Here is a 14,214-nt window from a genome sequence, read left to right as displayed (position 1 = left end):
AAAAAAGTTCAGTACAAAAAAGTCACAATCTCAATAGCATAAAACACAAAAAGGTATTTTCTTGTTAATTCTACAATCAACGATCACATGGCTATCCATATTCCTTACACCTTTTATCCAGTTTCCTAGAAATAATTAATTGTGAAATTCTAAACAAAAGACTGTGTGGAGTCATTCATGATACTTAAATTGTGTCTTAAAATAGTGTTGTATTTACGGCTGCCAGATGATTATACAGACAAGGTGAAACTAGGTATCTCAGTCATCACTTTCCAAGATTTACCATAAAATGCCATAGGATGTTATGATAACATTTTGTAGTAACTTATGGAATAGATCTCCAATTTATTTAGGTCATTTCACCTGTTTACTTTGGTCGTATTTTAAATCAATTCAGATGTTAGAATTCTCTCCTGAACTAGTTAGGTTCTTATAATGCACCCATCTCCATGGTATTTGAGTGTCAGATGGCCCAGTTCCTCAGCCTGTACTCAACCTGAGTAGTGCTTACTCCTATCCAAGTCCACAAAGCACTACTTGTCCAAGTACTAGAACTCAAGGGCTGCAGAAATTGGGCTCAAAGCAAGTTTATATCACTTGCTAATATTTATCTCACAAACCAGCAAAATCCCTACCCTATGTACATTGTGGAAAAGTATCATTTCCTGGTAGAAATATTTTCACAGGGGAAAATCAAACAAATATTTTTTGTTCCAAATAAATGTTGCATTTGATTAAGTTTAAGAAGTTGGTGCTAGATTCCTTACCTATCAGACAGTGTATATACATATATAAACAGCAATATTATACTCAACACATTACACAGGCACAGAGTAGCCTTCATACTGGTATGTTTGCATACTATATACTAAAGATAAATTGTTTTACTCAATGATCTGCAGAACCACCATTCTACATTTTTTAAAAATTGGCCTAGAAATAATAGTAAGCCATTCAGCACCTAGTGCGAAGCCCACAAATCTTCCCCTGCAGTTTAAAACAATGTTACAGTATCTTTGTTTTACCTCTCTGCGTTTGGCCTCATTTTTCCTGTATTTGGTGAAAAGGTGACACAAGATGTTTCCACAACAGCAAGCTACATGCACCAAGGGGCCCTCTTTCCCCAAACTCAAGCCAGACGATACTGCCAACACCAAGGTAACAGTTTTGATTATCAGGGTCCACTTGCCCAAATAGCTTCTAATGATGAAACCACTCAAGATAGTTTTGATCTGAAAGTCAAAGCAAAGTTTTACAGCCTTTCATTCAAATACTTGGTCTGCTAATTGGCTAGATCTCTATTTTATCAGAGGCCCACTATGCTGTCAAGGACTTTGTTTTACAGTTTTATTAAACACTTTATAGTTGCTAAACAGTTAATTTCTTTCATATTTTCACTGAAAGTAAACAAAGTTAACTGTTTATTCACTGACGCCAGCTAATCTCTGCCAAGCTGCTGGCTAGCATACTCTCTAAGTGCTATACAAACAGTACTGTTTGTTTAAACTTCTATGATGACATGCTGATGGGGAAGGTGTTTTTTAAAATATTTTTGCAGTCACTACTTGGAGACATGGGAGACTAGTTATATTTTAACACTGCAATTTGAAATGAAGCAAAAAGTTAGACCATTCTGATTCTTTTCTAGTCTACATTTTTTAAAAGTGCAATTTTCCTTAAATTTCCATGGTATTGTCATCTTTTGATGAACAATTACATCCCTCCTCAATCCCAGAAACAACCTTTAGCCAAATGATGGAAAATATTTCAGACGGCTTTGTTTGAGGAAAGTGACAGACCGACTCACCTCTGGGATTCCTGAGCCACAAGCATAAGGTGCAAATCCCCTGACCAGCAACACTGCAAGGAGAGAGAATACCAGGGCCCAGAGAACATACATGAAGTAATTGAGAATGTATGCAAATGCCCCCTGAAATGGAGAAAAAAATTGCTTGATTAAGACTGTCACCCTCAATCAAAATCACATTGTCTATGAAATACTTAAAGAGATGGACGGGGAGGGAGGGAAGCATGTAGAATTTGTGTTTTATGCGGTGACCACGTAGTACATGGCAAGCCAATACAGAAGCAGTGGGATTAGGGTGATCAGACAGCAAATGTGAAAAAATCAGGACAGGGGATGTGGGGGTAATAGGAGCCTATATAAGAAAAAGACCCAAAAATCGGGACTGTCCCTATAAAATCGGGACATCTGGTCACCCTAAGTGGGATATCTTGTGAGCGTAGAGTACATTGGCTAATAAAGTGGACCATGTGGTTTTTAGGACAGGCTTAACTTAGAGGATAAAGATATACACCACCATCTGAACAAATATGAACGTCCTACTTATTGGACACGCTGGCACAGAACAAGCTCTTAAATCCTGTTCTCAAAAAAACCAAAAACAAACAAAAAACCAGCAAATTCTGCATTGCCCGAAAAAGATTTAAAAACTGTGCATAGAACACTTTGCGAGGCCAAGAACTCACATGTGTGTTAGCACACTAATACCTTTACACAATGTAATAAGCTTTCAGCTGCCCTCACTGGATAGAACATAAACATAACTAAGCTTGGAAGAATTCGATTTTTATTGGTTAATGTTGGTAAACATCAATTTCACTATTTGCACCAAACTGACAAAATATATTTCTATCAATAAATAATCAGAATGTACAGATAGGCAAAGAGAAATACTACTTGAGAACTTAGGGTTTGCTCTGAGGATATTTACTTCATATATTTGGCCATGTGATTTTGAAAATTTGCGTCTCAACAATTAGCGAACTTTAAGTTTTGAATCTCTGTGTCTGTCACGAAATAATTGTCTGACATCAGATTGTCTGACACACCCCACAATTTTACGCAACGGTGAAAATTTTCAAAAAATGCTTAAAAATAAACACTGATAGCATCAGTCAAAATTATAAAAAAATTAAAAAATTGAATTTGCTAAGCCTAAACATAAAGTAGTGGAGTTATTTTTATTCATACAACTGAAAGATGCCAGCATTGGGTACTAAGACTGATGGACACTTCAGGCTTGAAGTATGCTTGCCCTGCCATAATGAACCCTGTGACTAAGTAAATGTGCAAAAACTAGACCAGCAACAGAATCAATTCTTTTTACATCTCACCTCTCCATGGCCAATTATAAGCTGCGACCAGCTCTCCCACTCTGGGCACTTATCCCTATCCTCAAAGGTTGCCTCATTGGAATTCCAGCAGCAGTGTTCATGGTTAAACCAGAAGCCTGACATACACAGTCCTTCTTTCAAATCTGTCATCCAATGAGCAGAGATGTCTATCAGACCAGCTAGAGAACCTAACGTGAAAATGAAGATAAAAAGTTAGGAATGATCTCTCACAGACTGCTGGGATCTCCTGAACGTTACATCTCCTGTGGCATTCTGGTACATTCACCGTAGGGACAAACACAACCCTTGCAGTATTTACATACTGTGAGGCACTCTATATGATTTTATAAAAATATGCTAATGAGTGTGAATATAATGTAACTGGAATATGCTTCATGCAAAAGGTCTCTTGTAAGGTATCATTACAAAGCTTATAATCTACTGAGTGTGGTCACCCTAGTTGTATAAATGTATCACTCTTGTATCTGAAACTAGAAATATAAAATACAACTCTGAGGGCCTACTGTAATTATGCAAAGTGTGGGCCATTAATGGTGGTTTGGAATCTTGATGGCTCCCATTAACCAGGACAACTGTCTGTAGATGGTGCTGTTTCACTTGTACGTCTTCCCGTATACATGTGTGCTGGCAAGTGGGTAATGAAGTCTTACAGTGACATGCGATCATGTCACCTGAACTGGAATCCATCTTTAATTTGGTGCTTTTCCATTGAGAAGGAGGGTGTGGGATCCCAGAGAGGGGCAAAGGATTCCCGCCTCATGCAAAAGATATATAAGTGGGTGGAACAGAACAAAGGGAGGCAGCCATCATGAGAAATCCCCTAGCTACCACCTGAGCTGGAACAAGGGCTGTACCGAGGGAAGGATTGTGCTCAGACTAGAAAGGTGTCCAGTCTGTGAAACTTATTAAAACATCTCTGAGGGTGAGATTTTATCTGTATTCAGTTTTATTACTGTATTAGGCTTAGATTTGCGTGTTTTATTTTATTTTGCTTGGTAATTCACTTTGTTCTGTCTGTTACTACTTGGAACCACTTAAATCCTACTTTCTGTATTTAATAAAATAACTTTTTACTTATTAATTAATCCAGAGTATGTATTGATACCTGGGGGGGAGGAGGGGGAACAGCTGTGCATATCTCTCTCTCAGTGTTCTAGAGGGTGAACAATTTATGAGTTTACCCTGTATAAGCTTTATACAGGGTAAAACAGATTTATTTGGAGTTTGGACCCCATTGGGAGTTGGGCATCTGAGTGTTAAAGGCAGGAACACTTCTTAAATTGCTTTCAGTTAAGTCTGCAGCTTTGGGGCCCATGGTTCAGACCCTGGGTCTGTGTTGGAGCAGACTGGCATGTCTGGCTCAGTAAGACAGGGCGCTGGAGTCTCAAGCTGGCAGAGAAAGCAGGGGCAGAAGTAGTCTTGGCACATCAGCTGGCAACCTCCAGGGGGTTTCTGTGATCCAACCCGTCACACATACAATTTATGTTTGTTCTTTGAAGAGCTAAAGGTAAGATTCACTAACGGATGTTTTTAAATGTGTGTGGGAGAGAAGTGCCCCAATATTTCAACATTTGACAGAAAAAATTGCACCAAGTCCCACCCCAGGCATCAGAACATAATTCATTTTGGTTAGCAGGTAAGTTTTTCCAATATAAATATGGTGTGACAGATAATTTTTGAGGTGCAGAAGGGGTAAGAGATCACATTTATGGAGTGCCTAAACAAAAAAGGTCTTGTGCTCTCTACAGAACTTAAGCACTAAATCTACAGTTATACTAACAACATTGACTCTGGAGCACGAGCAATGTAGGACTCGAAAGAAGCCATTTCCAATAGCCATTAGAAACCAAGAAAATTACAGGTATGTGCCAAATGGAAGTAGGAGAAAGTTGGTAAGGAAACAAGGTCTATGTTTTTGGGGTGATATTCCCATGATCCCTAACATCCTTAGAATAGATGCCTTCAGATGAGTTGTCCCCAACTTCCAACACTGCAGGAAACTTCACATGTTTGTTTAATAAGGCGACCATGAATGGAGTCAGCCTGATTTATATCAGTAAGTCTGTGTACAGTATATTCCAGAGGTCATGCTAGACGTAGCAATACTCTTCCAATGCACATTAATGAAAAAGGGCCACAACAAAGTGTAATTTCCGTGTGTCAATAGGCAAATTTTCTATGTAAATATGAATATATCCGCATTGTTTATTGTAAGAGTTTAGCTGCTTCCTGTTGATTTATCACTGCTCCACTGGCTCCAGTTCTTTCTGATGCAGTTTAAAGGTATCTGCTAATCTGTCTCTCTGAATGGTCTGGGAACTGGCCACCTGACAGCCCCTCCCCCTCACCTTTATCCCATTGCAGCAATTAAAAATGAGCAAAAAATCTCCTGCTGTCAGTCCCTGGAGTTGGCCTCTCCAGTACTGACAGGAGAGTGTGGGGTCCCAAACTTTGGAACTTGCTCCCTTTGGCTGCTGGCCAGAGCCATTCTTTGGTGACCGACAGGGTCTGATGAAGATGAGATGTTACTCTTTGATTTCTCCTTGTTAGGCTGAGTCTTCTATTTGCAGTGGGAACAGCAGATTTAGTATGCCCAGTAAGGGTGATTCTAGCTTGTTTGATTTTTGTATCATGACACTCCCCCACTATGGCTGTAAGTGCTTAAATATAATTTCATATTCCACTGCAAAACCATGTAAGCAGAACTGGGAGCACTCATCTCTGGGCCAGAAAGTCACAGGCTCTGGTCACACAAGAGTTTCGGTTAGGAGGAATCAATGCAGACACTATAGTGCAGGACTGGGAATTCATTTTTAAAACTGTATTGTCCTCTCACCTGCTAACAGCCCTATGAAGAGCATCAACAGCCAACCAGAAAAGGCATCGCTCACGCTGTGAATCAGGGCCCACGTTGACTCTTTACTTTTACTAGCAATCTGGAGGAAAGGTTTAACAAGGCAGACAGACATTCTTTAGCAGACACACAGACAGGTCTATTTTAGAAGCATATCTTTTTAATTAATCCTGAAAAAATACTAATAGTAACATCAGGGTCTGAGTGTCTCCCACCAATACAGAAAAATCAGAGTAAAGGTTCACACTCTATCCTTTATTCACGTGATTGTGCCCAGGAAATGCAGGGTTTCCAAAATCAAAACATCCAGTATTGCAAGCAACGCATTACATAGAGTAGGTACAGAAACATGGTTCAAGGACAATTAAGCTTCCCCAAACTGGGAAAATCAAAGAAAAGATTAAATCAAACGCTCACCTTAAATGTCTTTTCCCATTTAAACACACAAACTTGCATATTATTCTTTAGTTCTCTCAAACCCAGCATTTTTAGTAATAGGACTGTTGTCCTGAGCAGTTTGTGGAAACAGAACTACCTTCAGAGCATTTCATGTCCACCTGTCATGCCATGCACCCTCAATTAGTATACGAATTCCTAGATAGATACACATTTTTCAGCAAGGTGCAAATGCTTAGTGTGTTCAATCTAGTCCTTTGACCATGGGAGGAATGACAAAGGCTGGGCATTACTTTGAGCACTCAGGTAGACTCTGATCTGTGATATGCAAGGTCTTGACAATCTCAGGAATTGAGTTTGTTTGTGTGTGTAAATCCCCGTTAATGGAAACGTTATTTCAACACAGCTTTTTAGGCCAGACATTTTGGTTCAGAGGTATTGAACTGTTCCGAGGAGGCCTCTTAAGGCTTAGACACAGTTCTGAGTCTCAAGATCAAAGCTGATAACTTCTTCTAAGGCTCTGCCCTATAAAATTTACCTAACATTTGATAATATTTTAAGTTTGTTCATCTTACTGCTCTTGAAGGCTGAATGAGAGGATCAAACGGGGGCTATTGAGCGCACTAACAATTCCGGTGCAAGTCCCAGTACACAGTCCATTATTCCTCCAGGGTAAAAGACCCATTGGCCAAACAACAAATCCCCTTTAACTGGAATAAATAAGGTGAGCAGATATCTTTCTGGCTGAAGGATTTTAATTACTTGTTTCTTTAGATTTTGCCTTTCAGCAGCAACAGCCAGATTGTTTATGAGCATAGCTACTACTGACCTCGTGAGGCTGGGAGTTTTTGGAAAGGATAAATTATCTGCTGTAGGTTTCTTTTTACGGTTGCAAACTGATCTTTTTGGCCAGTTAGTAATTTTTGGTTTGACCTGGTCTGAATTTGTTTGTACAGAGGAGGTAGCATTATTAGCCGCATGTCTGGGCATCTCTCAACTAGGCTATTCATGCCAATCACCGTTTTTTCCATTTTCTTTTCTATGCAATCCCTTTGGTTTAGTTCCCACCATAGACAGCGATGAAGGAGCTGTGGGGGTGGGAGGAATCATGCTTGTAGCATCTACACAGCCATTTACAGGGTCTTTGAGCACTTGTTTCTCTTTGGGATAGTCCAGGCATCACACAAGATTGGCACATTTCCTGTGCTGACAGGCAGTCTTAGATTTGGGGACTCCTCACTTGTTAAGACAGAGGCCACTGTCATGCTCAGTGTAACTTTCAAAAGAATACTTTGGCAAACAGAGTTACATTTAATATGCTTAGGCCAGTCACTGCCCTATAAAAAGCCTGCCAACACATGTCTTATGATACAGGAGGCAGTGAGCTTAATTTCCCATTTAAGGCATGCTCTGCCATTCTAATCCAATTCCTTCACCGCACAAAGCCAGAAAGCGCTGGGGAAGGAATTCATGAGTTACTTCACTTTAGTCTTCTTCGACAGAGAACGTGTTTTCAAGGCTGAAAATGAATGCTAAGTTTTTATTGTTTGATAATAGCCATTATGTGATCAAAAAGAAATCTTGCTCTTCCTTACAAACAAAACCATGTACATAGTGTGTTCGCTATCTTCCCCAGTTCAAATATTATCCCCTAATAATAGTAATGCAGTTCCCAGAAACCTCCCATATCCTGGATGCAGAGAAACTCAGGAAAAGATGAGCCAACTAAAATTTATCCCAATTCTTCAATCCCACGTTCCATTCAGAGAGTCTAACAATCCTTGCATAGAGATGCAGGGCAGCTGGTACATTTTGATGACTGGTAAAAGTTTGTACCTAAGTTTCCTTGGACTAAAAGATCACCTGTGGAAAAGTGCTCGGGTCACTCACTGGGAGCAACCCCTCCACCCTCAGATACTCCTATAAGTGTCCCCAGATTAAAGTATTCAGAGATAAGGAGATAAAGTTTATACGCAGACAATTCTGCTTTGCACGACCAGCGAAAAGCAAAGCAGCAAGAAACAAACTTACCTCTCTGTGCCTGTCCCGGTCTCTGGACTTCTCTCTCACCCAGTCGATAGTATTGAAATCTTCATAGGTACCCACACCAGGCAGAGGTTCCTCCAGAAAATCCATCATCTGGCTTGTGCCATTCATCCCTCCTCCATTATATAAGGAGAACCCTGAAAAAACAGAACGAATGAAAGGTATGAGCATCTGCATTAATTCCAATATTCCCCACTTCTTAGGATGCCAATAGAGGTGATGAATGCAGTCCTAGGTAAAGGCAGGTAGTTATTCAATCACTCCTTGAGCACACAGATTTGTTGAGAAAACAAGTCAGTCTACCAATGACTAAGTGGCGCAACATACTCATGCATTAGATACACTCATGTTCTCATCCCAGACCATAGTGAACAGAGGTTCACATCATGAAACCACCCTGTATTGTGACAAAACTACAATCGTCTGTCCAAGGGTGACCAAGGAACAGTACAGAGTGGAGGGGGGTGGCATTAATGTCTGGCAATAGCTACTGTCTAGTCCCTGGCTTTCATGAGTATGACCGACAGTACCCCCTGCAGGGATTCATAACTATACTTTTCTCTCTTGGGAGAGTGGAGAGGGACTTAGTCCTATTTAAAACTACAGCAAATATTTAAAAAAAAAAAAATCAAAAATGAAAGTGTTGCAGCTGGCAGAGCAGAGGATGAGCAGCCCTGGGAGCAAGTCCTGAGCGAGGCGTGCATTTGGTAGCTACTCTGACAGATTAGAGAGATGCAGGAGGCATAGGAAGCACACACACACACACACACACACAAAAAGCATTAGTCAAAAGGCTTGAAAAATTCACCCTACAAACTGCTAACCCAAGGCTCCTCAACAGGCTGATATACACTGGGGTGCCCCAAGCCACTTTGTCTCCTGCCCAATCTCCTGCAGGTCAGAATGGAAGATCCTGGTCTGCAACCAACTGAACCCTGATCTCCCAGATAAAGCAATCCCTCCCAACACAACTAAATCTATTAATGCTGCATCCCATCACAAAAAGCAGCAACTCCTAATAAATCAAGTTAAAACTGCCCCTCACCCCACGATATATTTATAGCAACTCCCCACACAAATCAGTGTTGTGCAGCCCCTTCCTTGCAATAAATCCATTTATGGTATATCATCCCTCCTCCCTGCAAGTCTAAGAGCCCTCTGCTCCAGTGGATGGATCCCTGCGTCGCGCTTTGCAACCCCACCTCACCCCACCCTTCCTCCAGGGCACTCGTCTGCTAACAGCAGCGCCTAGAGCAGCTGACCCGGAGAAGCAGCACTGGGTTATGCTTCGCTTGCATTTGGAAGAGAATTCCCCCACTCCCAAATGTAAAGACTAGAATTTTTTTTTAGGAGGGTGTGGGGAGAGAGGAAATGAAAGCTGGATTTTTTGAGTCCTGGTGTTAGACATCTTCAACAGTCAGTATCACTGACCTATACAGAGTGGCATTTAAGAAAATGCATGCCAAAAACAGGAGGCAAGTAGGGAAAGAAAAACAGCCCCATAATGAAAATGACAACAACAGCAAGCAACATAATGCTAGAAAAAACAAAACCAACAAGAGATACTGCTGTGTATTAATTGTATTAGAGCACAGCAAAGAGATCTCAACTGAGACTGGGACCTTGTTGTAACAGCCAATGTATACACACATACTAAGAGTTCATGCCCCTAAGAGCAGACAACTTGGGAAGGAAAACAGGCACAGAGGGGAAGTAAAACTATTTTCCCAAGGTGACAGAGATGAGAACAGAACCCAGATCTCCTGACTCTCGGTCCAGTGGCCTCTCCATGTTCTCTCCCAAGAATAAAGCCACTGAACATGAAGCCAAGAGAAAAGTGTGTCCCTTATAACTTTGTGATGAGTATGAAACGTATTTTTATGTGATAAAAATTGAACTCTTCTCCACCTGCAAAATGTTCATTAATCCACTGCGGCATTAATATTCTGTTTTAGAGAAAATGTAAGCCCCCTTTAATCTGAAAACAGCCTTAAAACACATCACTAACATTTGTTCTCTGCCCCTTTGAAATGTGCTTCTTAAAGTGCTTTTTCACATGATTTGAAGATATGAAGGGGCTAGAATAAAGGGCGGGGGCGGGGAGGGGGAGAAGGGAGTAAAACAAAGGTCTTTTAAACCCTATCCAAGGAAATCAAGCAGCTTTTTGACAGATTAATATATGTGGAACAAATTCTTCCTGTGTAAATCAGACCAAGCCTTCATTCCTTTGTGTATGCAGGCACAAACCTTTGATCCTGGTCAATAACAGTGGATTCCTTTAATATTTACTCCATATATATTTTTCTTCTAAAGCCCATAGATGTTCTAGCAGCAAGGACTCCTCAGGTTACAATGAGAATTAAGTTAGTTAATGGAGGTTTCACCCATGAATAATGGTTTTGCAGCCAGTTTTGCCTCCTTTAAGGAAGCTTTCATGTTACAGGCATTCCCTCTCATAAGTTCTCTCTACAGACAAAGTAATTCAAGGCTTCCCAATTCTTACTGAGGCCTTGGTTACTAGCTTTTAATCATGAATGAAATGAAAAATCTAATCCCAAACTAAAGACAAAAAGCACAATAAAAAGTGCTCTTGGAAGGGTTGCTTGGAAGAACTGTTACCAGCTAACGATTGCCGCTGAATGATGGGCATCAAGAAGCCCTATAAGATGACTTCATACATGCTGATCTAGTTTTACTGATTGCTAGATTAAGCTCATAAATGAGTATAAAGCATTTTCCTCTGCCCTCTGAAGATCACTTATTATAGGAGAGAAACTGTTTCCAAAGAAACTACCTTAAAACCATGACTTACAGAAATTACTTTATGAACCACACATTCTGGAGCACCTCTGTTGGCTGTAAGAGTACCCTTAAGGTGTTACGACCCCTTGATCTTCTTTTACAGTCCTTACAAGAACATCCAGCAAGATTTGTAACTTACAGACGCACCCAAAGATTCTCAGACAGGTCGTATGGCAGAATATTCCAACACCTTTTCTGAAAGGAGGCATCTCATGCAGTGGAATGTCCAAACTGCGGACTCTGGACGGAATGGGCAAGGCAGGGGCATTAAGGATCTTTTAAAAAGCTGTGCTGAATGCCAGTGATGGCACTCCAGCTTTACACTTCTCTGCAACTCTGCCCCTTTGTGTTTTGGCCCAGGTATGGGGGGGATGTGGGGAGTAGATTGGTGACACACTCACTGCACTCTAGATTTGGAGAGTCAGGGCACAGATTTCAGCCACACATATAAACGTATTGTAAAGCAGCAGGCAGTTTCACAAATTACTCTCCCAAACAGACACTGGACCACAGAATCTGAAGATCCCTTAAAAATACGTAATACAAATTGCTCTTTAGCAGCCCATCAACACCCAGAATTCCCCCAAACTCTGAAGCATGTAACAAAGCAAGTGCCATCCCATGCAGTCCTCAGAACACAGGCTCAGCAGCTGGTAAATCTAGGATATGCTCACCCAGCGCAAGCACACTACTGTGATACAGCTCCCTTAAAGAGCTATCCAAAGAGGGTGTTCTGCTCTATGATATAAGGAATTCAGAGATTCTAAACAAAAAGGACCATTGTGATCATCTAGTCTGACCTCCTGTATAACACAGGCCAGAGAGCTGCCCCAAAATAATTCCTAGAGTAGATCTTGTAGAAGAACGTCCAATCTGGATTTAAAAGCTGGTAGTGAAATATCTACCACAGCCCTTGGCAAGTAACTCCAATGGGTAAGCACACTCATCATTTAAAACATATGCCTCACTTCCAGTCTGAGTTTGTCTAGCTTCAACTTCCAGCCATTGTATTGTGTTATGCCTTTCTCTGCTAGATTGAAGAGCCCACTATTAAATACTTGTTCCACATGTTGGTACTCATATAGACTGTAATAAAGTCACCCCTTAATCTTCTATTTGTTATGGTAAATAGATCTCTGAGTATCATTCTAAGGCATGTTTTCTAATCATTTAATCATTCTCGTGGCTCTTCTCTGACCCCTGTCCAATTTATCAACATCCTTCTAGAACTGTGGGCACCAGAACCAGACAGGATTCCAGCAGCAGTTGCACCAGTGCCAAATCCAGTGGTAAAATAACCTCTCTGCTCCTACTCGAGATGCCCCTGCTTATGCATCCCAGGATCGCATTAGCTCTTTTGGACGTAGCATCACATTAGGAGTTCATATTCAATAGATTATCCACCACTGCTTCCCAGGACAGAGTTCTCCAACCTGTAAGTATGGCCTACTTTCTTTGTTCCTAGATGTACACATTTACATTTAGCAGTTATAACATGCATATTGTTAGCTTGTGCCCAGTTTACCAAGTGAACTATGTTGTGCTGAATCAGTGACCTGTCCTCTTCATTATTTACCACTCCTACAACATTTGTGTCATCCACAAACGAGTGATGGTTTTGTTTTCTTCCAAGTCATTGATAAAAAATGTTGAATAGTGTAGGGTCAAGAACCAATCCCTGCTGGACCCCAAAGGGGAAACACCCACTTGATAATTCATCATTTAGTTATATTTTGAGACCTACCAGCCATTTTTTAATCCACTTAGTGTGTGCTATATTAATTTTATATCATTCGAGTTTATCAAAATGTCATGTGGTACCAGGTCAAAAGCCTTACAGAAGTTTAAAGCATATTACATCAACACTATTACCTTTATCAACCAAACTTGTAATCTCATCAAAAATAGGTAACAAATTAGTCTGACAGGATGTATTTTCCCATGAACTCATGTTGATTTCTATTACATTACCCTCCTTTAATTTTTTATTTATTGAGTCCTGTTTCAGCCACTCCATTACCTTGCCCAGCATCAATATTAAGCTGACAGGCCTATAATTACCCAAGTCATCCCATTTAACCTTTGTAAAAACTGGCACATTAGCTATCATCCGGTCGTCTGGAATTTCCCCGGTGATCTAAGACTTATTGAAAATCAGCATTAATGCTCCAACAAGTTTCTCAGCCAACTCTTTCAAAACTCTTGGATGCAAGTTATCCGGACCTGCTGATTTTAAAATGTTTAACTTGAGTAGCTTTTGTTTAACATCTTCTAGAGATACTAGTGGAATGGAAAAATGTATCGTCATCATATGAGAAGACTAAATCATCTGCTTTTTCCCCAAATACCGAACAGAAATATTTATTGAACACGTCTGCCTTTTCTACATTATTTCTAATTCTACCATTTCTATCTAGTAATGGACCAGTGCCATTGTCAAGATTCTTTCTGTTTCTAACATATTTTAAAAACTCCTTATTGTCCTTAACTCTGCTGGTCATCAATTTCTTCTTGCGTCCCTACATTTCCCCTATCAATTTTCTACAATTCCTAACTTCTGATTAATATTCGTTACTATCAACTTCCCCTTTCTTCCATTTGTTATTTTACTTTTATATTTTACAGCAACCTTCACTTTTTCCCTAAAGCAAGTTGTTTTTTTAACCAGCACAGCCTTCTTCCTCAGATTGGGGCTTTTGGGGCACCTAGTAAGGTGTTCTTAAATTATTCCCAATTATCATCATTCATATTTTTCTTATTAAATTCTTCCTCCCAGCTAGTTTGGCTCAGAATTGTTTTCCGCTTTGTGAAATTGGCCCTATTAAAGCACCAAGTATATCGATCTATATCTATCTCACTGTTCTGGACTTTATTCTTCCTGCACATTATAACTGATCGAGTCATGATCACTTGTACCTAAGCTACGATTACTTTTAGTTCTGTAATCAGTTCCAGAA

The 14,214-nt window shown here is 40.3% G+C and overlaps 1 protein-coding gene across 3 annotated transcripts in view; it reads right to left on the bottom strand.

Moving 5' to 3' along the window:
- LOC141994192 (H(+)/Cl(-) exchange transporter 5) overlaps nt 1-14,214 on the bottom strand; it is a 97,826-nt gene that overhangs the window by 15,101 nt on the left and 68,511 nt on the right. For all 3 annotated transcript variants that reach the window (XM_074964370.1, XM_074964369.1, XM_074964371.1), the window contains 5 exons: nt 8,441-8,592; nt 5,996-6,095; nt 3,139-3,326; nt 1,808-1,930; nt 1,026-1,232 (listed from right to left, as the gene is read on the bottom strand). In XM_074964370.1, coding sequence (XP_074820471.1) covers nt 1,026-1,232; nt 1,808-1,930; nt 3,139-3,326; nt 5,996-6,095; nt 8,441-8,592 — 770 coding nt within the window. The remainder of the gene's footprint in view (nt 1-1,025; nt 1,233-1,807; nt 1,931-3,138; nt 3,327-5,995; nt 6,096-8,440; nt 8,593-14,214) is intronic.

The sequence above is a fragment of the Natator depressus genome, chromosome 9 (genome assembly GCF_965152275.1).
Source record: "Natator depressus isolate rNatDep1 chromosome 9, rNatDep2.hap1, whole genome shotgun sequence".
NCBI lineage: Eukaryota > Metazoa > Chordata > Testudines > Cheloniidae > Natator > Natator depressus.
The sequence above is the reverse complement of the archived record's forward strand: the minus strand, read 5'-3'. Positions and strand labels throughout refer to the sequence as shown.